Source organism: Sardina pilchardus, chromosome 11 (assembly GCF_963854185.1).
Source record: "Sardina pilchardus chromosome 11, fSarPil1.1, whole genome shotgun sequence".
Lineage (NCBI taxonomy): Eukaryota > Metazoa > Chordata > Actinopteri > Clupeiformes > Clupeidae > Sardina > Sardina pilchardus.
Window position 1 is genome coordinate 31,441,348 of NC_085004.1, and position 27,718 is coordinate 31,469,065.

Sequence of the window (27,718 nt, forward strand, 5' to 3'; positions counted from 1 at the left end):
GATTGTTTGTGTTCCTCTTGCATTGCCACACTCACCCCGGCATAGAACATCTTGTTACGGAAACGGCTGTTAAATTTCTCAGGGTTGGCTTCTAAGATATGGACAGAGGGGAGACATGTCTTGTGTTACACACTATCATATGGTCTTAACTGAATGCACACACTCAAATAGAAAATACTAGCATTTCTTATTAGGTGACCAACCTCGAGATTCATGGAACTCTAATGTCACATGAGCGTCAAAGCCGAGGCTGAAGTAGTTGTTGAACACATCCAGGGGAAGCTGTGGAATACAGAATAGAATATAATAGAATAGAATATATATATATCTCTTACAGCACTAAACACAAGGCTGAAGTAGTTGTTGAACACGTCCAGGGGAAGCTGTTGAATACGTTAGAAGACTGTGAGCAGTTGGGATACAAAAACAGGATGATCTCTTACAGCACTAAACACAAGCCTGGCCAACACAGAGCTCCTGCTTTCACGCTGATTGAATAAAACACATGATTAGATGAATATCTGCAGTGCAAGACTGATTGCTCCCTGAATAATCCAGCAATAGAACTGTCTGAATGTTCCTTCGATCTCTCTGAACCAGGATGGTGGCTTCAGGTCCTGTACTAAATCAGTCTTGGGCTCTCAGCAGGGCTAGCACACTCTGTTGGGGAAAGCCGTTATTAACAGCAGGTCAGACAACAAGTCAATTACATGTCAGTGGGCATCACTGCAGCCATCACTCGCCTCTATCCGATGAGTGCCCGACACACATCCACTCATGCATGGCCTAAGGACTAGTGGGACAGGAGCAAGAGGGTTGAAATGTCTACTTTATGGCCCACTGGACCTTGCATCAACTGAATTACGAAACATCAATCACCAACTGGACATTTTTAAATGGGAAGAGGGCCTCTTGGAAGAGTAACTCTTCTCTCTCCTGTTCTTTCTAACCGTCTCTCCCCTATAGATCCAACACAAAGAACATGCACCCAACAAACCCACGTAATGTTCCAGAGCGGAGACGGGCCGTTATGCCGTCATACGGGTTTAATTGGCCTCCCTCTGACCTGCTGGGCTATCTCATCTGGTGCGGTCACTCAACAGAGATAGCAGGACACCACAACCTCTGGAACAATAGGCCTGCTGTAAGGAGCTACTGAAAAGCATTCCCTGTTGACATCTGGGCCTAATGGCACCTGGGGGGATACTGGACGTTATGGATGCTCTGCCTGTCTTCTCTTAGAGTCTTACATGCAAACGTTCCACCTATATGATACACAGAAATAAGCTTAAAATCCTGCCAAGCTATCAGAACATGAGCAGATAAGTTCATATTAAACAACATGGCCCGAGTGAGAGTGGGGTTGGTGGAGGATATACCCACGGCTCTGCCTACATCCACAGATTATTAAAGGGATATTCCGCCATTTTTGGAAATACGCTCATTTTCCACCTTCCCTCGAGCAAAACAATCGATATTTACCTTGTTCCCGTTCATCCAGCCATTCTGTGAGTCTGGCGATACAACTTTTAGCTTCAGCCTAGCATAGATCATTGAATCGGATTAGACCATTAGCTTCTCGCCTGCTAGCTTCATGTTTAAAAGTGACTAATATTTCTGGTAATTTTCCCATTTAAAACGTGTGTCCTCTCAAGTTAGAAAGTGCAATAAGACCAACTGAAAATGAACCCTGCCGTTTTTCTAGGCTGATTTGACATGGAACTACATTCTCATCTGGCGTAATAATCAAGGCAACTTGCAGCTACTGGCACTACTACTGCTTGATGTCTATGGGGACTATTTTCAGATGCTGCGTACGATATCACTGCGCCTATGGTACGTTTGCAAGTTGCCTTGATTATTACGCCAGATGAGAGTGTAGTTCCATGTCGAATCAGCCTAGAAAAACGCCAGGTTTCATTTTCAGTTGGTCTTATTGCACTTTCTAACTTGAGAGGAGACGCGTTTTAAATGGGAAAATTATCAGAAATCTTAGTCACTTTTAAACATGAAGCTAGCAGGCGAGAAGCTAATGGTCTAATCCGATTCAGTGATCTATGCTAGGCTGAAGCTAAAAGTTGTATCGTCAGACTCACAGAATGGCTGGATGAACGGGAACAAGGTAAATATCGATTGTTTTGCTCGAGGGGAGGTGGAAAATGAGCGTATTTCCAAAAATGGCGGAATATCCCTTTAAGCTCATATTAAACAACATGGTACGAGTGAGAGTGGGGTTGGTAGAGGATATACCCACGGCCCTGCTTATATCCACAGATTATGGCTAGGTAACCACAGTCAATGGTATATTCATTACCAATGCCACAATCACAACTGTTATAATGTGCTGTAATCACAGTTACAGTTTTATAACAACAGTTCCACTACAACTACACTAAGCTTAAAGACACAACACTGTTCATGGTTGATGATTTTTGTTTGTTCATCCTCCACTGCCTACAAAAGTTCCAGTCAATAGCCTTGGCATCTACAGTTGCCAGGCAACAGAAAATGGCACTCTTCAGCCAAGCTGAGTGAGAGAGGCTATACAGTATATGCATGATCATTTGTGTACGCGCTTGTCCTCACATTAGATATTAGCCTGAGAATTGACATAACTCCATTTAATCCATTTTCTCATTCATTTTTTGTACACAGGATGCAGAAAAGTCACTTGATAGTGCCGGGCAAAGAAGAAAATACAGGAAATAACCCATACCATTAAAAGGTCAGATAAAATAATTATTTTATCAGCTATTTATTTCATTCAGTTACTTTTATTACAATCCTGTTTCCAAAAAAGTGGCGACATTGTGTAAAATGTCAATAAAATCAGAATGTGATTGTCTGGTAAACCCACATTTGCCAAAAGGACATACAGTAGCCAATATAGCCTGGGTGTTTCCATGCTGCCTTTGCACGAGATTTCATTCATTTTTGCCTGAGATAGGGGACCAATCACAGAACAGGGTGGAAAGCAAGACGATGATGAGCTATGCACAGACGCATTTGATAGACATCCGTGGCGCCCAATGAACGGATCTGGGCATTTTTTTCAAATATGAGAAAATTAATGTTTGGTTGCCAGACCACGTCTCATTTGAGAAGTGGTAGGCGCTAGCCAGGCTATAGCCATATCAAAGGTTTCAACATATCAAATGTTGAAACCTATTTGTCTACTTCATGAAAAATATACACTCATTTTGAATATGACGCCAGTAACATGTTTAATGCTAATCGGTGAAGTGTCCCTTTAACAATATGACGCTTAATACGGACCTTATTGAGCACTCTACACATATTATGTATTAATGCTAATATGTGACAGTGCTGTCTAAATTCAAGTGTTACCTAATTTAGACTGCGCAAATAATCATATTATTGAGAATAGTGCAACATATAATAACAATTATTGAAACAGATAAATATTTTTCCTTTGTTAGTAAATCCTCAGTGTTTCTGTTTCAAACCAAGACCATTATTTGTCTTATTATTTGTTGTTTGTTTACTGTAGAAACAAATAATGGTCTGAATCATGGTTTTAAGTGTACCCTTATACTAGCATACAGCACATTCCTTTATCTTGATGGCTACAATTCCTTGGAGAGTTCCATGTTATGGAGTGGCCCAATATTTGTTGCCAACTGGATTATCCAACCCATCAGGATAGGATATTAGCCGATTCATCATTATCGTTATTAGCCGATGCATCACCATTGCAAGATGTCCATGCTGCTCTACCCTACAAGCACTTTGCACACTTAGCGCTTTATAGTCTTACATTGGTAGACTAACTTAAAGTAAAATACCTAAAGCATAATTCATGGAAGTGGCTAAAGGGAGCTTACTTTATCAGTCTGCTGGTCATCTTTCTCCTCTCCTGCAGCCTCCACATTGGGCTCCACCATGAGGTTCCAGCGGTCCAGCTGGACAATGTTCCCATCTTCCACGTGAGATAAGATCTTGGACACGGGTTCATCCGTATAGCCCTGTGCACAGCACAAGAGAACCAAACCTTTAACTTTACACCGCTGATTTGAACAATTTGAAGCCATATGCAATTATAAAAATGTGACAATTATGATCCGATAGTTGATTAACTCTGGCAGAGTACAGTGCATCAAAACAGTAAAAAGAAATATGATATGTGAAAAGTGTAATATGATCTCTAGAAAGATGAAAATCAATGTCCATTTGATTACAATTAAAAAGACCTAAAAACTACCTTAGGGAAAATGAGATGGGCATTAGGCAAAATGAATGAGAATGGACTCCAGTAGTGAAGCGTAATTACACATACCCCTCCCCAGTTAAGTGTCCTGGCCAGGTCATTTCCCGTGCCAAGAGGAAGAACAGCCACGGCAGGCTGAGGATTCAAATTTAGCTGGTCCAGGGTAGACAGTATCCATCCCACCTATAATGCGCAAGCAAGGGAAGAGAGAAATACATGCAGAGAAGGACAGAGAGAAGAAAAGAAAGAAGAAAAGAAAGAAAGAAAGAAAGAAAGAAAAGACAAACAGAAAGAAATCAACAACCCCATTACCAAAATCTATATCTACAGTATATCGGTCTTGAACATCTTACCCATTTTTTCATTGTCATTACAAAGTAACAGAGTAACAGATAAGAACAACTTTTATAAACACAATCATGACAATGAAGCTTATAAAGTAGGCTATTCATATAATGTCCCATAATAATTTCCATAGGTGGTAATAACTGCTCATACAGAACAAGGACTCAACCATAAAGCCTTACAATGCCACTATGAGCCCTTGTAAACTTGAAGTAACGACTTGTGTCCGTTGCTGTGATGTTTTATGTAAGGGACAATGTACAACACGGTGTTCAGGTATCAAAGATGATGCATGCTCCAGGTCGCAATGTGGACAAGTAGCTATACGAAGTGGCCATTACACCTCAATTTGCATTTTTTTTTTTTTTAACAAATTGGCATGTGGAAATAAGCATCGGAGTAAATTATTAATTTTCCAAAATTCCATATACCTGTAGAGCCCTATGAGCCTAAACATTAATGTGCTTTTGCATCTCCCCCACGAGTAGTGGTGAGCTAATAACAACGGCGAGGCGTCCTATTTACCAAGCTTATGCCAACTTCTCTGCTTGGACCCCGAACAATAAGACTGCTGATAGCTACAGCTGATTTGGACATGGATCAAGCAGATGGCACAACACCATATACTATTTTCACATGTCATACGGTCCATAAAGAAAGAGACTAAATTGGTGAAAATAACTCCATAACCGACCATTGCAGTTACACTATTTTTACACAGTAGGGGGAACTACACTTTATCTTGATGGCTACAATTCCTTGGAGGGTTCTATGTTATGGAGTGGCCCAATATTTGTTGTCAACTGGATTATCCAACCCATCAGGATAGGATATTAGCCGATTCATCATTATCGTTATTAGCCAATGCATCACCATTGCAAGATGTCCATGCTGCTCTACCCTATAAGCACATTTAGCGCTTTATAGTCTTACATTGGTAGACTAACTTATTCATGGAATTGGCTAAAAGGGGCTATCTGGTGTAACCCACTTTCATAACAACTTGATTTGGCCTAATAGCCCAAGCTTTTATTTGCTCTCCGAACACAACCTGCTTATATTGGGGATAGGAGTAGGCAACTGTGCATATAGCACATCCATATTGAGAGAAGTTTAACTTTAGGAACCCTAAAGTGTGTGTGATGTAAACAATACAGAACTGGAAGTGGACAATCTAGTGCGCTTTAAGAGGCTTTATGCAACCAAAAGACACCCATAAAAACCAGAGCAGGCTTTTAATTGAGACCTGCCTTTACTTATCCAAGCCTGTAGCCCACTAGGCCAGCAAAAGGGGCCTGGTTCTAATTGGGACTGGGCCTCTAATCGAGTTCTTACGGTAAATCAATTTCCCCAAAAGTTGGCGTGTTCCTTTAAACAATCTAATCATCCCTCTTCAGTGACTGTTAGAGGAAGAATAGTCATGGCAACCTACTAATGGCAGATCAACTAAATGTTGATGAGGTACAAGACCTCACTCTACAGCACGAGTTGAAGCTGGTGCAAACTGCATAAAGGGGTTCATAGAAGATGTGCCATCAATGTTAACTGTTTGTTCTATTTTGATGTTTAGGATGTTTATTGTGTTTATGACACCTAGATACAGTAGATATCTCAGGAGCACACTGCACTGTATATCCGTAACACCTGCATGTCCTCTGTGTGGCTCATCCCATTTGAAATCAGACCCAATTAAGGAAAGTGGTTCCAGCACAGTCTCTATTTTGCTCAGTTTCCTCGTGTAAAGTTTGGGTCCCAAAACTAAAGCCCGTAACTATTTATTTTATTTTCAACATTTCAGCTTTTTCCCTTTTCCCCCATTTTTACCAATCCAGGAGGCCATATTTGGATGATCATATCTGGAAGCATATATTATTCCCAAACTGTAGGATGGAAAACAAATATTCTCAGGATGACAGAATGTTATAGGCTACTACTGTATGCCCATTGGTTTTCCATACAGCCTAAATAAACATGCAAAACATGATACCAAGATTACTGTAGTTAACTTGGATTTTTTTATTTAAAAAAAAATGTCTTATTACTTATTTATTTTATCATTCCGTTTATCATCCGTCCGGTATCATTTGTCTTATGTAGCCTATCATTTGTTATTTTGTACATCAGATTATCATATTAAGGACAGGTAGTAGATTGTGTGAAATCAAGCAGTTTCATCCATAGAATGCACAACAGTTGTAGGCTGTTATCATAACAACAATGTACAGTGACGCACTACTAAACACAACAACCACATCACACATGTATGAAATAGCATGTAGTGTATGCACAAAAAAACACGGACTTACTGTTCCATCACCCCCACAGGCTAAAATCCGCAGGTTGTGGACTTTGCGATACATTTCTAAGCTAAGAAAGACAGAGAGAGCAAAAGTGAATTCACATAAACAAGCACCTGCAAACTGTGCATAAACTTTTAGTGTCCAAGTCAAGGCATACCCATCCTTTGGCCCTCCTTGGCTGAGGTCAAACACTTGTCTGGGATTGAGGTACCACATGAAAGACTGGATGATTTTGGCTCCCTGGAAAATAAAAATGGATGAATCTTGCAGCCTTGATCATGTCAATCTCATAGTGAACAGACTATTTCTGAATTGCTTAGGGACTGCTGTGGACGTTTTCAAAGATAGAGGGTACCGGTAGATAGCCTATTCTTATCCACTCTGGGGCCATGAGCATGGGGGCTCATGAGAAATGAGAAACGGAGATCTACTGTATGTGAAAAATCACAAGAATTCTCCTTAAACCAATTCCTGCTAACTAAGCTGAAGGCAGCTGAGGTTCCTTCTCACCTGATTGCCCCCACTCTTAGGGTTGACGAACACGAGCACGGGCTTCATTAGCTGGGAGGGGATGGGCCTGACAATGAAAGGCTTCCAGCGAGCCTCCTAGCAGGAAAGAAAATGGAAGATTGTTTAAAAGCACAGAGCATTTATTGAAATACACACACGTGTGTGTGTGTGTGTGTGTGTGTGTGTGTGTGTGTGTGTAAACACAGTAGTTCTTAAGAGATCCCCACAGGTACATTTGAAGTATTTTATGAGCGAGGACAGTCATTAGCATCATGAGAGCCGCTCAATACGGCTTCAGTATTGACTTGTGAGACGGAGTAAATGCAATTACAGGCTACAAAGGGCCGCTGGATGCCGCCAGGCCACTTGAGATGACAAGTCTCTACAGTACAGCGTGCACCCTCTGACTGGCCACTAGCAAATGTAGTGCAGACCTACTCGTATTGATCTAGAGAGCAGTGAGTCCTTACCTCAGCTCCCTTCTTGCTGGATTTGCGTTTGAATGAGGTCCGTTTCTTCTTTTTACTAGATTTAAGTGATGACTGCAGAAAGGCACAGACAAAAAGCAACACACAGCTGTATCAGAACACCCATCCATGTCATTCGAAATCAGCAGGATTGAATGCAAAGGGCTCTCTGCTGCCATCTACTGACTAAGAAGTAACACAGTCCAATAAACAGTGCCCTCCAAAAGTATTGGAAAACATGCTTAAAGTTAAGTATAAAATCATCTTTTGGAGATTGATCTTAATGCCTTAAATGAAACAATGAGGAAATATTCAATAATTCAATTCAATAATCAATTTTCATTGTGAATGAATAATGTATTGTAAATAAATAAATGTTTTCCTTAAAATATAGAGGGTCATAAGTATTGGAACGCCCATGTTAAATTCCCATAGAGGATTTTTATTTATATTTTTAAAGGCCAGTTATTTAATGGATCCAGGACACTATGCACCCTGATAAAATCCCCCTTGGCCTTTGGAATTAAAATAACCCCACATCAACACCATACCCTTCACATACTAAGAGTTTGGCATGCTTAATGACAGTTATTAGCTGTTAGCTAATTAGCTGGTTTGAATTGCATTGAGCTCAATGAAACCAGCTAATTAGGTAACAGCTAATAACTGACATTAAGCATGCCAAACTCTTAGTATGTGAAGGGTATGGTGGGTGACGTCACTCACCAGGAGATAACGCTTAAAGCAAGACACAATAAATTACGCACAATAGTGCACAGACGTCTATTAAAGCAAGACTCAATAGTGCACAGACGTCTATTTTGTCTGCACAATTGGATGTTGATGGGGTGCTAGGTGACCCCAGGTCACAATTTTTTTTAAAGTTTTGCTTGCACAATCGTGCACAAATGATGCACAGACGAATCAAAACACTTTCATTCATATTTTCAACATATGGGGTGGATTAAACAACTTGATAGTGATAAAGACAGTGACCCGATGAGGAGTGTTCATCTTCAGAACAACTGAATAATTCAAGCAGGGCTCCAAGCAGAGAACACGGAGGGAAGGAGTGACACTGTGATTTCTGAAGATGAGAAGGAAAGAACAGAAGAGAACACGGAGGGAAAGAGTGACACTGTGATTTCTGAAGATGAGAAGGAAAGAACAGAAGAGAACATGGAGGGAAAGAGTGACACTGTGATTTCTGAAGATGAGAAGGAAGGAACAGAAAAGAACACGGAGGGAAAGAGTGACACTGTGATTTCTGAAGATGAGAAGGAAGGAACAGAAAAGAACACGGAGGGAAAGAGTGACACTGTGATTTCTGCAGATGAGACGGAAAGAGCAGAAGAGAAGGCCGAGGCCTGGTGGCTTTCTAAACCAGACCACTGAGTATCTGAACAAGAGGAGGAGCAGCAGCACATGAGAGCACTGCCAGCCCTGAATGAGAAGAGGGCAGGAGCAACATCATCTGCAGGATCCCACTGAGGACCACTGGCAACGTAGAGCAAGAGCACACATCATTAAAGGCCAGATGTGGGGAACGCCTGGCTGAGCAGATAGAGGAGGTGGGAGAAAACGACATTTGCATTTTCTGGAACTTGCATTCATGCAGACATTTCAATAAACAATAGCACACAATGATAGTAGGGCTGTTCAGTTCACGTGTAACTGTGTAGGAGTGTAAACAAGGTTTAGCTCGTAGATTAGGCTATATCTTAAACTTGATATTTTAATTCCATGTTGACTGAGCAAAACACCGGCACCAACATGAGTGCACTGTCACTTGCAACCACATCAGCACCAACGTTTTGAACTGGCAAAAACTGGATAAAAAAACAGATTCTGTTGAGCGGTGGCAGCAAAATACAACTGAATTGTAGTTTACACAGCGCTAGCGGCTAAGTGTGATGCTGGTTTGCAGAGTGGCATTGAGAACGATGTAATGCAGTTGAATGTCAAAAACGGAGTACACTGCGCTTGTGTTGCCGCTGGTGGCATTCAGCCGGGAGTTCAGAACGTGTCAGGAAGGAAGTGTCTGGGGCAGTTTAATGACAAGAAACGTGCATCAAAGTATCAAAAACGTAGCAGCCCAAGAGGATCGTTGATAACAGAAGTAGTAACTGTGTAAAAATCTTTGGTGGCACGATTAATGTGATAAATGTATTATGCTTAGTCCTTAATTGCATCAACACTTACAGCCCTAATTGATAGACATTTCCTGTCTGACAAGTAGCCTAAAGCCTAAAGCCTTCAAGCAAGCTCCCAGACATTCACACTTCTAAGGGGGTATAGGCTACCCCTTCCCCTTAGCTCCAGCCCTTGATCCAAAAGAAAATTGGGATTGCCTTCCCCTTCCTCTCACATAAACATGCAAAACTAAGGGGAAGGGGGAAGGGAAAGGGGGAAAACAGAGAATTGGGATTGGGTCGTAGTCGTCTGAATCTGTAGACTGCAACCTTACACAGTGATGGGAATATCAGAGATTACAATTCATGTGACATTCATTTTACAGGGTGTTTGCCATGGCGACTCAAATGTGCAGTCCATGTGAGTGTGTCAGACAGGTTCATCACATCATCTCTTGAAACACGTCTTGAAACAGTGTACGAAGAGCATTTCGTTTTGCTTAGTGCCTAAATGTGTATAGTGTGTTTAGAGGATACATGAGGTAGTGACTCTTGAGTCAAATTGGTGGATGAGTTTACTTACATTTTTTACATGTTTTCATTATAATAATGATATTATTAACGTATTGCAAAAAGAAGTTGTATAATATATTGTCATATCGATACTTTGTCACAGCCCTAATAGGAACTTCTGCAACTCTTTAGGGTAGTTTTAGTGCTAGATCTTATGCAACATCAGTTTGAAGTATAGAATGTGTCAATTGGGATGCATGTGGAGGCAAAGCACAAATGAATGCCTGGCACGTGAGCGGTTGTTGGACTGTACCTGAGGTCTGCGTACACGAATGACCCATGTGGGGGGCACAATGACTGCAGCGTGCGCACCCAGAGAACAGGCTTCTTCAATCTGTTGCAGCATGAAGCAGGTCACCTTATTGTGGTACTACAGGGAGGCGTGGGGGAGAACAAACAGTGTGAGCATTACAAGTAGTGATGGGAAGAAATTGGCTCAACTGAAACCAATTTTGCATTACATTTGCATACATAAACTACAGCAGCATATATGCAGTCTCATATTGATGTCAAAGCCTACCCAATGGGATCAAATCATTTATTTTTTTAAAAATGCCTTAAAATAAAATTACATCTAATTACTTATTTGCTAACTTGTACATATAATTCACAACTAATCAGCCCAGAAACAACAACAGTAACATTTAGGAACCACTTCAGCACATAATAGTGTACCCAAGTGGTGATGGCATAAGCATCTTGAGATTGCATTGTACTGTATACTGGTATTTGCTTCCTATTGGAAAATCAGTAATTGCTGCTATTATCTCTTTATTTAACCAGATCAGGCATAATTATTTATACACCATACCCATTAAATAAACAGCAGAGTTGTACTGAATGGGTACTTACTGCCTGCTTACACCAGGAACAGCTGATGGCCACAATCTCTTTGCTATGAAATGCAAACTTCTGCTGGAAACCCTGTAGGAAATTATTATACAGCATGAAGGGAAAGTTCCCTGAATGACAGATAGGTCAAAATTCTGCCCTGAACACAAAACACTGAATATGGGTTGAGAACTCGCCTTCCCACATTGTCGACACTTCCCATCCTGTCGACGCCTGTGGACCCAGTGATGTCGCACTATTGAAGGCTGTAGTGGAAACATGAACCTGTTGTGTCAATACTCATTTTCAAAGAACATGACAGACATCTTCACCACCACTGCACATCTCTTAACCTAATGCCCTCAAAATATATACCTAAAGATGTTACAGTCCTTTACTCTGTAAAGGTTTGTGGTTTATTGAGATAACTACAACAAAAGGAAATATTATTATTATTTTCCAAACCACTAAAGCACAACTGAGTTGTACCTCTTCAAAGATTAAAGGTAAAGAGAGAGAGAGAGTCGCTTTAAAACAGAAATGTAAAACGAATATATAGTAATATAGAGCTGAGAGATTCGAGTGTAAAGTTTAGAGGAGTAGTGCAGACTTCAGTACAGCAGAGGGTGCTAGAGACAAGAACATTCAGCATGCCAGGATCAGCTTCTTCAGTTACATGTGTATGGATATGGAAGTATATGGAAAAGTACAACAAATACCCTGCTATATAATATATCTGCACACATTGGAATTAATTCATCAATTACTGAACTGTTGAAACATCTGATTTTTTACCACATGAGGAGCTGAAGTGAATGTAAAAATGTGTTGAATTACTTAATTGTGATGCCATACAGTAGCTACAAAACTGAATACTATACATAAGAAATATTAATATTAATATTAATGACCTTAATAATATAAGTTAAGTTAAGGCAAAGTGATCAGAGGGAATCATGGATATTTGTGGGTGTGAATTGTTGGTAGGCAAACATAACCCCCCCCCCCCCTTTCTTTTCCCTAATGGGGTATAGAGGACAGGGTGGTACCTTCTGATTGGCTACAAATGCAGTTGCCTTGAGTTTAGGCACAGCACTGTGCCTTAGCAAAGCCCGAGGCCTTCTGAAGGCCCTGCGGCGCCAGGGTGGCTAACCAGAGCAAGGCGGAAAGGTAAGGTCAAAGGTCACACAGGGGAGAGGGCACATGGAAGAGAGGAAGGAAGAGAGGAGAGACAGCATGGTAAACAAAGCGGAGGAGGGGAGGACGTGTCCAGGAAAAGGATCAATGGAGCATGTTTCAAAACAACATGAAGGGTGATTTAGAAATAGGCACAGGACAGTCCACAATACCAATAAACGCGTGTGTGTACTCACTTCCCGAATATTTCTGGATCCTGATTCCCTGAATGATGGTTTACATCTAAAATTAATCTGAAGATGATAGAGAACAACACATGTTTAAGGTGATTGCACTTCCATGTCATTAGCTTAATTGTAATCACAGTTTTGGTAAGAAAGCATTTTTTCAATCCCATGAGCCGAAAACAGTGAGTAGCCACAGAGCTAATGACCCAAAAGCCACAGGTTGAGGTCAGAGTGGGTTAATACGGATCTACCTGCACAAGAAGGGATCCCAACGTGATTAAACACCATCTCAGAAAAAATCATTCACAAAGATTAATAAACAAACTAACAAACATGGCAAACTAGGTGGGAAACAGTATTACGAACTAATCTAATCTCTCCTCATCTCCAGATTCACACTGCATAGTATATCGTAATGGGCTCGACCCTGAGGTCTAATGATCTGATTGATTTGGCATAATTCCTTCAGGTATTCTGCAAAAGGTGCACCCGAGCTGTGAAAATCCAATATGATAGAACTCCGAGAATAATCAGAGAAGCAATCTGATCTTTAAATATTTAACTGCAGTGCAGATACAAAACTAACAAAAAAATAGGGATATCTGGCTTTCGGGCAAAATTTATGAAAAATGTAAAAAGTTCAAGCTACAGTGGCATATATCATAAAAGTAGGCCATTTGAGTAGAATCATGCCATGGTGATTTCCTCATCTCAAACTATTTATTGAAACAAAGGCGAACAAATTTCACCCGAAAGCCAAAAATCCCTGACTTTTTGTGAGTAGTGTATAAGACTTGTTAGAGAATTCCTGACAGCGCATAGGGTGTTGATCCACTTACATCACCATTCCCAGTCCTCTAGGCGTCAACAATATGGAAATTACAAATATGTGTACGCCACCTCAAGACCTTGCACAGGGATACATATTTTCTTGTCAAATATCTATTCATCAATGCCATTTTAATGAGCAGAAGGTTGCTCAGCATGACTTTAGTGCATACACCTTTTTGGTACATCTGCTGTGAGATGTCAGTTAACTTAAAGCAACATGAAAGCACTTTTCCTCTGTCGCACGCACACTATTTGCTTATCCAGCAAATGACACAGTCCACAGACAAGGTAGAGCATGTTGCATGCTTTTATGAAAGTGTGCTGTATTGAGACATTGAAGCAAGTCAATTGTAGTTTCTTATGTCTTATTCCATCAAACTAGATCCGCTACCTGATCTGGTGAACTTACAGTACGTAGTGCGGTTAAAGCCGATAAAGGGCTGCAACGCCAATGCAGAAGTGTCATTCACCCTGTTACGAGTTGATGAACCACTAAAATTATTTTGGAAACATTATTTTAATGTACAAAAAACTCTGTAGTGTTGCTTTAGAGAAAGAGATCAAGAGTCTGAGGTAAAAATTGATAGATTAAAAAAACAACCTCTACATTAACCTCAGGACCTACACTGCCATGCATGGCACCAAAAAACTATTTTATGAGCACTTGTAATTATTGTTTTTGTTTAGTTGTACAGTTAAGGGTACACAGAGCATTCAAGCCTACAGTATTTATAGTTTCAGTTTTGACAGAGAGGTCTTCTGTGTTCAGATCATTGGGAGATTGATTGGGCTTAAGAATTCATGTCACCTAGCAATCCACCTACATTAGCTAATACTACATATATATATACATGTATATATATTATGGAAAGAGTGGACAACACTCTCTGCTATGAAAGGTTAGTAGTTTTTACAGAGTGGAGCACCAAAACCAGAAGCCAAAGCCCTGTCATTCATACCCTGCTTATCACACATTTCGCTTAAGACCAAAGTGCTAATCAAAGCCAATACAGATTGAGAAAGTAAGAGAGATGAGCAGAGAGGCAACTGTATGAGGGAGCCCAAAGGAAATTCTCTGGCAGTTAGGCCCAAAGTTCCAAAGTTGACCAAGATCAAAGGCTAAAGATCTCAAGAAAATGAAATGCCTGAAAGAACACCCATATCATGAATGTACACATTCATGGCCAAATGCATGCCGGTGGTTTCATATTCCATGCTTAGATTCTAACAAAGCAGTGATCTTATAGCGACAAGCCAGAAAATTCCCCCGAGGTCTCTCCTATGATCAGAGCACAGATTCGTATCCCAAATAGACGGCTAGGACTGTGGATTGGGGAGGGCACGGTGTTCTGATGAGGGTCTCACTCGGAAAGCTTGGTCTTTGTGGGGCAGCTTATCCAGCCACTGACCCAGCAGTTGGGCCTCTGTTTGCGACAACTGAAGATGGAACAGCAAGGTGAGACACAGCTTGGGTGGAACAGAACACCAGTGCATTCTATGCCTCTGGGTTCCAGTTCCTTCAGTATATTTTCTAGCTTGTGAGAACAAAGCAGGCCCGTTACCTTCTCCAGCTGCTCGATGCAGATGGTATGAACCACTATCTTGCAGGCCGCACATTTTTTTCGCATGACAGATTTTTGCTGTGGGAGAGAAAGAGGAAGGTATAAACATATTATTCTCACTATCCGTTCTGGCAGCTCCATCCTGCTGAAAAGGGTTTATAGCTTGCAGGTACAGCACTGTACATCATAATATGTTGGGTCACTAGCTTTAAGCCTCAGGCTACTCAATAAATTGCATGTGCCATATTCTGAATCTTGCCATGATCACACCTCATGTCATTTCCTCCAACAGAGTGACACACTTATCTTTATGACCAAACAACAGACAAATGAAAACACAAACAGAAAAAAAACAAAAAAACCCCAGATCATTTCATTTTGAAAGTGGGAAAACTGGGAATCTCAGTCTGGCATGGTCAGGCCTGTCCTCTTGCCACACCAAACCATTTTTATACTCTTAACTTAATTTCTCACTTCAGCTCTTTCACTCCCATGTTCCAACCGTTTCCAAACTGGCTCTTTAATCATGCTCTCCTTTCCTGACTAATCCTTCCTCTAGCTCTAGAAGAGATACGGTTAGAGGTTAGAATCTCTAACCTCTCTAACCGTCTGTACTCCATTTTGTTGTCTTTGTACTTGTACTCACAATGACAATAAAGTTTCATCTAATCTTGAATCTAGTGCATCAACTTTTGTTTCAATCTTATGTAATTCCTGGGCAGTATTGGTCAAATAAAATTGCACTACCAATCTAAATATGGTGGTAGTATGAATAACACTTGGGTAATAACTGGACACACACATTAGAAGTCATACGTGCAGAGCACACTCACCAGTGTCTTGGCAAGGCAGTGCTGTTCTCCAACATAACAGAAGTCCCCAGAGACATTAGTCTCAAACCAGATGTGTTCTCCATACACAGCATTCTCCTACAGGAAACATCAGACAACCTGAGTTCAATCATTTGAACTGACCAGCTACAGAAGAGATACAGTATAACATCAATATAACTTAGGCTGATCTTTATGGTGCAGATCTGACAGTGCTTTAAGTTCTCCACATTTAAAATCACTATCGATGAGACATGTGATTACCTGGATATGTTCCCTATACCCTAACAAAACAGCACTGCCTGATTAATCAAGTGCAGCACAGATAGATGCGCTGGAGACATCAAGTACTTACACTCCAGTCCACACTGGAACGGATCTCCCGGTCCTCACTCTTGGCCAAGGCAGAGGCACAGGGCTGGGTAGACAGATGCTGCAGGCCTGATTTAGCAATAGCTTTCCTGTGACACAGAGACATTGGACAAATCCATGTGATACATTCACAACAAGGTTTTCAACAAAGTGCAGATAGCTCAACGTTTGCTTTGCAAAATTGTTTTGATTTAATTCAGTTTTTTAATCAACTATGTCTTAAATTGACAGAAGGAAGTTGCTTGGTTAATTGACCAATAGAAGTATAAATCAACTATATCTTAAGTCAACCATAAAGTTTTTATAATCTTCATAACTTTGTGGGAAAACATCAAAAGCAATTTGAATAGTTTGATCTGCCAGGTTTATGTTGTGAGGGTTTCACTGCAAAAAATAACCTTCCACTTGGGAACAAAGGACATAAGATGTGCCCAGATGCACATTGAGTACTCTGAACTAAATTTCCTACAAATTAAAAAATGTTGGAGGCAAACTTACTACTCTTTGAGGACAGACTAGAGATGTTTGCTGCATAAAAAGTCTCTTTAAAAAGTATCTCGCTTTATATCAAGCTGGGAGTGGTGGGACACAAAATGTGAGATACAATGAAAAGGATATTCCTTCACATTTCAATCTGCACATTGTACATCTTTTATTCTCACAACACATTCCTTTCCTTGAACTTTCAAATTGGCTGTGAAAGGTTTACTATTCTGTGAATTCATGTCTGCATGGAAGTTCAAGTTCTTTTTTCCCAAAAATTCCATCATGATTAGGCATGGCCTCAGATATATGAGGGATAATCAGTGTCACTAGTCATTTTCCTCACAGCGCGTCACTCAGAAAGCCCCAAGCACTACAGATTACATACTGAGCAAGGCAACAGGAGAGAAGGATGTAGAGGAGAAGATTAAAGAAGCAAGCAAAAACCAGGAGAAGAAAAGTTAAAAAAAGATAAGCAAATAAAACAATTCAACTACATGGAGCATTCTTTGTGAGATAAAGTGAACATGAGAGAGAGTAAGGAACAAAGATAGAGTTATACCCTCTGATCTTGAGAAATTAGTGCACTAGACAATAGTGTTTAACCTGGTGCAACAAAATATATCTGCACACCTAGTTCAAGTTACAACCTTTCATTATGTTCTTTGAGTCTCTGAAAGACCTTGATCAAATTCATACGTATTTGGTTGCAAACCAACCCAAAGCTGATCTGGCACCTTTGCAACTTGAGCTTGAGAAACCAGGTCAAAAATACGTGGAGATAGCATAGAGAATTCAGGCCTCCAATCCTCCTGAAGTTACACATTGTTCAGTGTTTTGCACTTTTAATGGATTGAATTTAATCAAACAGGCCCTTCATTAAAAATGCAAAATGTAAAATCACATGTATGGAGCTACCAACAGACTTGACAGTCTCACAAGGTATCAGTTTCTAAGCTATTCTTGACACTTTCCCTGCTCTCTCTTCAAAGCAAAGAAATCCATTATGTTAGTTGTTTAACAGGCCTAGGTAATATGACACAAACACGGGTCACAATAAAATCATATCGATAAAGATGATTATTGATAATTTTTTAACAACCTAATAATCAAAGTGGCCGGTAGATGAAATTAAAAAGTTATTGTGGTGGTGTTTGAATCATATTATACGCGTACCCTACTAAAAAAAAACCAGACATTTAGAGAGCACTTGCTATATTAACGACTGCCATATCTGTACTGTAGCTACTGTACTTTCATTACCAACATTCATTCTCACACCAAGACTGATCAAATCTTCAAGTTGTAGATCATATCGGTGCAGTCAAACAAAGGCTACTGCTCAAATTGTGTATTTGTGTGGTGTCACTCACTGCCAGTGAGAGAGAACACTTTAGGTTTTTTCATGCATCCAAAGACACAACTATAAATATAGCCGCAAGCGGCGATGGTGGACCCGAGCACCTGGGATGCGGACCCGTGACATTTCGGAATCTATCAAAGCAGCACGTGCGTTGTAAAATTCACATATTTGATGCGTGCACTACTTGTTTTCACATGTTTTCTACACTGGAAGCACTTGCTCACCTGTTGTCAGGTGTGACGTTTTGTGATATGCAGTGCAATGCAGATAACAGCTGGTAGTTATTAAAAATATCTCCTTCCAGCCTATACCTGCTTGGGGGACGGGGTGGTCAGAATGTGAGTCTGAAACTAATCCATTGGGCTGGGATTATGGGGGGCGTTTCCACCGATACAGGGCGGGGGGATGGCTCTGCACTCATTGGATAGACCTAACCAAACAGAGCAACGAAATAGCCTATAATATCTTATATCTTCTGGTCTTTTTGAAAGTTATTGCGCTGTCAGTAGCCTCTCTTGCACAAGACCCGATAGCGAAATCTAAGACAACAAAATATGTAGCAGGGTAGGCTATTCGTTTTTAAAAATAATTTCTTCAAACCGTACTACAACTGACAAACAACCTGTGAGGTTTGACCCATGTCAATCGATGCATGACAAATTTATCACATATTTCATATCGCTATTTCAGCACATTATAACAAATCAAAAAAAGCTTCTCAGTTTAGAATCAGCAACATCGTACCATTGATGTACCATATTTAAAATGACTTGCTAGGAGAAGTACGCCAAAATTGATCATGCGTCACAATGGACAAAATCCCAAATATCTCACTTCCTGTTGGGTGTGGTTAGTGCAATGTGCATAATTATGAAAGTTGTGAAGAGAAAGAGGAAGAGGAAGAGGAGGAAGAAGCTGCAATAGGGCGTTCACACAGTTTGGGCCCTAATTTATAATATATGGGACAGAATTGTTCCTAATGTTCTACCTAAAAAATGTCAAATTCTTTTCATGCAAAAACACATCACAGATAAAAGCAGTTGCTTATGGTTGAGTGGGACGAGGGTCTACATACGAGAGGAACCCACTCCAGGTGTCCACGCGGGGGTCATAGTACGGGCACTGAGGGTGACTAAGAGAGTCTCTTTGGCCAGAGAGCTTCCAGCATGCTGAACACTTCCTGTAGAGGGAAGTAGAGCCCCTACGTCCAGTCACTGACTTCAGGGGCCCCACGGCCAGGCCTGCCTTACCCTGCCAGGGTGCAGCGGAGTTGGGGCTAAAGGAGGGCTGGCGGGCCTGGCTAGACCGGCGGTATCGCCCATAAAGGCCATATGATGTCCTGCTGTGGTACACGGCATCAGCTGGTAACAAGTGAGAGGAATTGCGACGCAGGCAGCGGGGTGCACGAATCAGCGGTCGAGGCTGGAGGCCTTCTGCTGTTGTAGCCTCAAGGCCATGCAGAAGTTCCCAGGAAGTGCTCTCTGTTTGCCCGTCTGGGCAAGTGTCTGCTTCTTCCTCAAAGTCACTGCTGCTGCCGTCTAGAGATTCGAAGCCAGAGGCTGAAGAGGCATCATCCTCACATCCCTCCTCCGTCTCTGCCTCGTCCACCGGCTGTATGGCCTCCTTCTCCTCGCTCATCTGCACCAGACTGGCCAGCAGCATGGAGGGCCCCAGCAGGTGGGTGTCGATGGTGCGTAGCTTAGCGGCACGGCGGCGGCGCACAGAGAAGCGTGGGCTGATGCAGGTGCTGGTGGTGCTGGAGCGTCGGCGGCCCATCTTCTGCCTCCGCAGCATCTTCCCACCGGAGGCCTGCGGCGGCGAGGGCCTGTGCTGGGCCAGAAGAGCCCCGGGTCCTGGAAGGCCCACGCTGGACCTGCGGCGCTGAGTCAAGCCAGCGCTGGCCAAACCCACACTCGAGCGCCGGCGGGCTTTGCTCGCAGCCACGGCAACACTGGGCCTGTGACACCGGCATGGATCCAACTTCCGGCGGAAGTGCCGGCGGAAGAACATGTCCATGCTGACAGCCACAGGATGGAAAGATTTATGTGGATTTCACTTTTCCTCAGAAGTAGCTGTGGGTGCAAAGATGTCTATCAGCATAATCTAACAAGCAAAAGGCTCCCACTTTAATTAGGACAGTGCTTCTCTTTTGATCTCAACAACACAACGTTGTGCAACAGTAAAGGCTGAATGGCACCTCACGGAAACAAGGCAAAAATAAGAACCTTTCGACAAGAAGTGTTGATTAAGGTGGACGTCATAGTACCTACTACTACTACTACTACTACTACTACTACTACTACTACTACAAATTCAACTGGACTACAATTACCCAACAAATACGAATGCATGGTATGGCAAAGACCACATGAATGGGAGTATTGCTGAACAAACAACTAATGTAATTCACCACCTCTGGGCAGTTTCCATTCAGTCTTTTTTTCAAGTGAACATACCAAAAGGGCAGGCCTGTGTGCATATCATGTCATTAGAAGATGTTTTCTGCTTGAATATTATAACCTAAGGATTTTTGTGTGGGTGAGCAATCTTTTCTTACACAGCAAATGAGTCTGTCAGTTTTACATTTTACACCATCTGCACAAACAGCTACTTTGACATTTGTACAGCTCAGCTAAGAAAGGTCATATAAGCCACAAACAAATGCAGGTCTATTTATACCTTGTTTAGAAAGAAACATGTCAAGTGTAGAAGTACTTCTGGAAACGCATATAAGTCATCCAACTTCAGTGTTCTCGCTCTGGACACAAATTAAAAAAGGGCCTGCTCTTTGCACAAAATAAAAAAAATAGCCACATACAGAAAAACTGAGCGATGTGGAAAAATTGTAGTTGAGGGGCGTACACTGCTTCCTTTGTGGTCTGGGTTGCTTTAGACTGTGTTGTAGTCACCCCAAAACACAAGGTTTTTCAATAAGACAGTAAAGGAAAGAGACAACAATAGTCTAGTCAGAGAAAGGTTGCTTACATAACTGCAGATTAAGTATCCTACAGGGAAAAGAATTGGCAATATAATAGCCATGGTCACCCTTAAATCAGACAGAATTCTATTAAGAGAAATGACAGAGAGAGAGAGAGAGAGAGAGAGAGAGAGAGATGGAAGATGCTACAATTAGACATAAAGGATAGAGGGTTTAAAAGTGGAGAGAGTATACAAATAGCCTTTCACTACATATGAAATTTAACAAATAACAAGGAAAGGGAGCTAACTGGCAAACAAAATTTCTGGCCACATAAACATGATAACATCTCCGTCATGGGACAGTCAAATTCACAGTAAATTCAAAGTAAAAATACTGAACACAGTGATGGTGATTTGGCAATAAACTGAAGTGTAATTGTTGGCTGCAACTAGTGGAAACAGTGCTGTGACGACTCTCACGAGGAAGTACCAAGCCCTCTGTGAACATTTACCCAGAGAGTCCTTCAAGCATCAGTTATACAAATATAGAGGGGGAAAATGTCACCCACCATGAACACACAGACACGCACAAAATAATGGTACTACGCGTCATGCATCCACCATGAACACAAAGACACACACACACACACACACACACACACACACACACACACACACACACACACACACACACACACACACACATAGTTCAAGGACTTGTAAGAAGCGAACCTGCCATGATGTCTTTGATCTTCATAATTACTTAGTCTGTTCTGAGCACAATGTGAGATATGGTCAGCAAGCAGTGGGCGAAGGAGAAGAAAACAGGCAGGACGAGGCCTCGGAATAATAACAGTGCACGATGAGAGGCCTGTGAATTAGTTAACATAATATCTGTAGATCAGCTACGACAGTAAAATGCCATGGAACAGAGACATAGAGAAAGGGAGATTAATAGACAAAGTGATCGTACAGTAGTATGGCGTTTCATACCTTGCATCTTCATAATGTCTGTAATCAGATTTTACCATCAACATCACTATTTTAGCAGTAATCTTCAGAAACATCATCCTTGAATCCCAGTATGAATTTCATGACCAAACAAAATGTACAGTATAAATTATTTTAGATGACAATAAGCTTATTTAAGATAAACCTATTTTCTGGTGGACTAAGAACAGGACAAACAAAGGACAATTCAAATGTCCTTTGTCTTTACACACTGAAAAAACTACTTATCTAACAAAATGTAACCAAGTGTTCATATCAAGATCAAACATGTTGGTAATGTTTTCATTATACTGTACAGTAAGATACTTTCCTAATGCTTTGTCATAAAAATACTTTGATATAATTTATGATGAGTTTGACGTAAGACATCTCATCCTGAAAATGAGCAGATTTTCCTAAAACAAGCAAAGCTGTCTGCCAGTGTGTTGAGCACATCAAGACTCCTTAAAATAAGTCAAAGTCTTCAGGGAAATCTTTTCATACTAAAAAAAACCCCAAAACAAATAAATGTTTTGATCTTATTTATGAGATTAATAACACTTAAATCTAAGTAAAGACCATTATTAGGTTTGGTCAAATTATTCATTAATTTCTAACTGGACTAATTTTTCATTTCTGAGAGCCATTCTTAAGTGAGGATATCCAGGGACATCCCCACTTGGACTGTTGACTGCTAGTTAATGGTGGTTGGTATTGTTATGCAAGTCTCTCTGTATTAGAAACTTCAGGCATCAGTCTACATCTTTGTTGGCATAAATAAATTGATATTTTGCGGTCATTGAAACATTGAAAATTAACATTGACATTAAAAAATCTACATACTTCAAGACTTGAGCATGCCCTGACTCTTTATATGCAACATTTCTGGATTTAAATGCCATTCAAAAGTTCAATAAGAACATCCCCATTCCATGGTTTTCATATCAGCCTATGGTTCTATTTCAAATACATCATGCCTCTTTCTTTCATAAGGCTGCCTTGATTTCAAACGTGTGCAATGTGGGTGTGACAGAGGCGTGAATGTGTGACTGCCCATAAATGAAAAGTGTGTAACTGGAAGTGTGTAAAAAGGGCCTAAAACGCAAATGGGTCATTCCACGCCAAATCAACCAGAGCCCACGCACTTGCGTCTCAAAAAAATCTGAAAAAAATACCATGTGTGCCTATGTTACCCAGGAGACACTCTGTAAAATGTTTTTGTGCTAAGATCAATACTTTTCAAGTAACAGCCAGTTTTACAGGGGGAGGGGGGTGTCAAATTTGTTCTGCCTCTTTTTTTTGTCAAAGTTCACAAGCTCATTGCTCAAGAACTAGAATCTGTAGGAGGCTCAAATTTTGCAGGCTGGTGCATAAATAGGAATAGTATGCAGTAAAATCATTACGAGTAGTCTGGATGACCCTGCATGGTCATAGCAGTCCCTCAAAGTTGATCAACATTTTATTGGAGTTTTTGGCTGTGTTCTGTTTAGGCCTTCAGAAGACACATTTTTACTCAACATAGACTCTTGGGTTTTTTTTCTTATTGAGATAAGTAGAAACACTCTCCGAAAAAGCAATGAAGAGAAAAGAAAATCCATCAGGGACTGAACAGCAGACCTCACAAGTTTGAAAAATAAATTTGGATCTCATATTCAGAGCACCCTAACACCTTGTGGGAATATACAAAGATTTTTTTTATATTTTTGTCTATAATCTGCATTACCTCTTCTTTTTAAAAACACCAATTTGACTTGTCTTATGCAAATCTTTCTTTTTCATATCCCACCCTGAACAAGGGCAAAATGCACCATAGAGATCTATTGAGAGATTTGTTTTGTATAGAGTAACCACTAGGTGCCACTAAAATCACTGAATCACTGAAATTGCCGGGTGGGGACAAAACATATTGATCTCAATGGTGCATTTTGTCCATGTTTAGGGTGGAAAATGAAAAAGAAAGATTCGCATAAGACAAGTCAAATTGGTGTTTTTAAAAAGAAGAGGTAATGCAGATTATAGACAAAAATATAAAAAAAATCTTTGTATATTCCCACAAGGTGTTAGGGTGCTCTGAATATGAGATCCAAAATTATTTTTCAAACTTGTGAGGTCTGCTGTTCAGTCCCTGATGGATTTTCTTTTCTCTTCATTGCTTTTTCGGAGAGTGTTTCTACTTATCTCAATAAGAGAAAAAAAATCAAGAGCCTATGTTGAGTAAAAATATGTCTTATGTAAGCCTAAACAGAGCCCAGCCAAGAACTCCAATAAGATTTTGATCAACTTTGAGGGACTGCTATGACCATGCAGGATCATCCAGACTACTCGTGGTGATTTTACTGCATACTATTCCTATTTATGCACCAGCCTGCAAAATTTGAGCCTCCTACAGATTCTAGTTCTTGAGCAATGAGCTTGTGAACTTTGACAAAAAAAAGAGGTAGAACAAATTTGACACCCCCCTCCCCCTGTAAAACTGGCTGTTACTTGAAAAGTATTGATCTTAGCACAAAAACATTTTACAGAGTGTCTCCTGGGTAACATAGGCACACATGGTATTTTTTTCAGATTTTTTTGAGACGCAAGTGCGTGGGCTCTGGTTGATTTGGCGTGGAATGACCCAAATGGAAGAATTCAGGCCATTGTGAAATTTCACAAAACTCCACTGTCACTTTGGTCCCAAATGAACACTCAGTAAAATCCAAAAATAGACCCTACATTGTTGTTTCACTGAAGTCTCCCATTAATTCCTTGGAATACCTCTGTTTAGATTGCACAGGGCTAGTTTGCTTATCTTATTTGGACATATCTAATTACACTGCATATCTGAAACTTTTAAGTAGCAAATTATCCCTTATTTGCATCATAACTCATCTCATCTCATCTCAACCTACAAAAGAGACAGTACCACTTTAGAAAAGTTGCATGACACTACTGAAAAAAATAAATCACCATCAGATTATTCACTGATTTAAAAAAGGGCAGATTTTGTATCAGTTATTCATCAAAAATATAATTTTGTGATAAAATGCAACTCTCCAGGAACAACTTATCTGCAATATGTAACAGCATTTGGGCAGTGAAGACAACACTACACCTCACAAACCCAGCATTGTTTGCCATGTTGTGTGGGCCCTTGTCTGAATGCAAAAACATCAGGTTATTTCCATCTCATTTGGTGAGTAATAGTGTGTGGTTACGTCAGAGGGGATTCTTTCTCAAAATGCAGGGCCTCCACACACTACAACATGGTGACAACATACAGACAGAAGGACTGGAAAGAATCCTCCCTTGCTCAGCTCCATGTTTCAAATGTAAATATTTCTTCAGACAGTGTTTACACACACTGCTCGACATTCTGTTGGAAGTCTGCACCAGAGGCAGATACGGCCCTTCAAATAATTGCCAAAGCATGAAGGGTACATCAAATCTCCCTAAAATGCACAAGGATTTAGAGAAAATTAAACGGAATGCTTGGCTGTTGCTGCAGAGGTATCAAAAAGAGCATCACCAAAAGCGAGAAGCACAGCACTGACTGAAGGCTACTGTGTGACTTGGTTGAGCTGCCTCATAGTTAGCACTGACTGAAGGCTACTGTATGACTTGGTTGAGCTGCCTCATACTGTATGTAGCACTGACTGAAGGCTACTGTGTGACTTGGTTGAGCTGCCTCCTATTTAGCACTGACTGAAGGCTACTGTGTGACTTGGTTGAGCTGCTCATAGTTAGCACTGACTGAAGGCTACTGTATGACTTGGTTGAGCTGCTTCATATTTAGTAAAATGTGGTCAGGGGCTAAAGGAGATTAGAGGGGTCTGATGGGAGACTAGCATGGCAATGCACTATTTATAGAGGCCAGTTCCGTTTATGGCAATCTCCTTTGCCATCCCTGGCTGCCTCCGGGCTTCTCACTGCACTGCTCATCACGGATCAAAGTCAAAGTGAGACCATGCTGCTCCACACAGGTGGACCAATAGGAACCGCCTCTAGCCCAGGAAACCCACCTGGCAAGTCATCACTGTGGCAACAGAAGTGAACCTTGATGACCGAGGCCTTACTATCGGTGGTCCTGATAACAGCTCCGCCAGTCAAGAACCAAGAGTTTGAAGGCAGAATTTGAAGGTATTTTGCTGTTGTGCTATTTTGGCTATCGTGGTCACTTCTTCCAAGAGGCCATGATTTGACATATCAGTTCAGATGTGATGAATGGAATCTCACTTTCATCTAAAGTGACTGTATTTAAATCTAAGATAAGTTTTATTTAATTGGAGATCATGTACACACTGATGCCATCAAAGTTAGCACAGGTAAAAGAACACGCCAACATTTGGGGAAATTAGCTTGTTCACTGTCTCCACCAGAGTTAAAGGCCAAACACAGAAGAGTTCAATAATAACACGTTCACACTCAGATCATGTTGCACTCAAGAACTAATTCAGGAGGAAATGCATTCAGATCAGTGACCCTGGCTTTATGATCATTTATTTAGCTACTGCTGTTCACAATCTACAAGCTAGTGCACTCCGCAGATGATCCATCACTGTCCACTGAACCAATGATGACAAAGTTCCCCAGCAGTCCCAGTCTAATATGACCTCCATCTCCACAGAGAGCTCAATCTAGTGAGTCTGTGTTACATCTCGTGTCCCATGGGGGGATTTGTAGAGCATGGGAATGGGGAAGTCGGCAAAAGAGCACTGGTGTGCACAAACTGCAAACACAGGCTTCATACACTGGGAGCCCAAAGTGGAAACTTCATTCATACATTAGAAGACCATTTAAAGTTCAGGCAACAAGTGTCTTTTTGACGTCTTGTGTCACTTAGAGTTTGCTAGAGTGTTGTGGAGCTTGTTGCATGCAGTACATAAAGAAAATGAGACGGCACAAACACTGGTGCATACTCTAGATAGCAACTCAAAGTTCTACTGGAGAGGAGTTGTTTCATAGGTTGCTGTAGTCATGCTGTGTGTCTGTTTACTTTTGTTGCATTGTGAGATGTAAGGATAATGTCCAAGTTGTACAGAAACGAGATGACGTTCTATTCTGCAGTTTGTCGTTGATTCTGTGCGTCAGCTACAGTGTACAGCTCCACGATGCCTGGCGGCTTTGTGGCCACCTCTACCCCCCACCAAATGCTTTTTTGGTTGACAGCTGAAAGGTCATGTGATTTATTTAAAACTTGCACTTCTAAACTTCTAAACTAGTTTAACACAACATACTATATATGGTTGATATAGTTTGTGGTAAAGTTAGCAGGCCTACAAGTTATCAGCACCAACACTCATCCACGACAGACATACACAGTAGATGTTACTGTACCTACAGTATACTGGTGCCTCATGCTCACAGCTGTGCCTCACTGAATACAATGTTGAGCATTTCACACCACACAGTATATATAGGCAATGGAACATGAACGTCCGGAAGGCTAGTGTTATGGTTTGTCAATGCAAGGTGTGTGTATTATTTTCTATTCTAATTCCAAAGTTAGCCAATAGTTTAACTATTGATAGCGTCACCTAACTGCAACCCTCTTCTGCGTCCTCACGAATCTTAAAGGGTGCAGGAAGTCCTGTTTGCTTATGTTTATGTTTTTATTCAAATTTATTTGTAGAATCTTT

General features: G+C 40.9%; 1 protein-coding gene across 6 annotated transcripts in view; it reads right to left on the bottom strand.

The window, feature by feature from the left end:
• Positions 1 to 27,718, bottom strand: part of dgkza (diacylglycerol kinase, zeta a) — a 122,631-nt gene that overhangs the window by 49,751 nt on the left and 45,162 nt on the right. For 3 of the 6 annotated variants that reach the window (XM_062549992.1, XM_062549995.1, XM_062549994.1), the window contains exons 2-17: positions 16,329 to 16,434; positions 15,977 to 16,072; positions 15,144 to 15,221; positions 14,947 to 15,018; positions 12,760 to 12,816; positions 11,584 to 11,652; positions 11,408 to 11,479; positions 10,809 to 10,925; positions 7,854 to 7,925; positions 7,384 to 7,479; positions 7,031 to 7,113; positions 6,880 to 6,940; positions 4,298 to 4,411; positions 3,846 to 3,986; positions 204 to 282; positions 36 to 91 (exon numbers count right to left, since the gene is read on the bottom strand). In XM_062549992.1, coding sequence (XP_062405976.1) covers positions 36 to 91; positions 204 to 282; positions 3,846 to 3,986; positions 4,298 to 4,411; positions 6,880 to 6,940; positions 7,031 to 7,113; positions 7,384 to 7,479; positions 7,854 to 7,925; positions 10,809 to 10,925; positions 11,408 to 11,479; positions 11,584 to 11,652; positions 12,760 to 12,816; positions 14,947 to 15,018; positions 15,144 to 15,221; positions 15,977 to 16,072; positions 16,329 to 16,434 — 1,369 coding nt within the window. Of the gene's footprint in view, positions 1 to 35; positions 92 to 203; positions 283 to 3,845; positions 3,987 to 4,297; positions 4,412 to 6,879; positions 6,941 to 7,030; positions 7,114 to 7,383; positions 7,480 to 7,853; positions 7,926 to 10,808; positions 10,926 to 11,407; positions 11,480 to 11,583; positions 11,653 to 12,759; positions 12,817 to 14,946; positions 15,019 to 15,143; positions 15,222 to 15,976; positions 16,073 to 16,328; positions 16,435 to 19,266; positions 20,264 to 27,718 lie in introns of all 6 variants that reach the window. The other 3 variants (XM_062549990.1, XM_062549991.1, XM_062549993.1) reach the window with 3 other exon arrangements.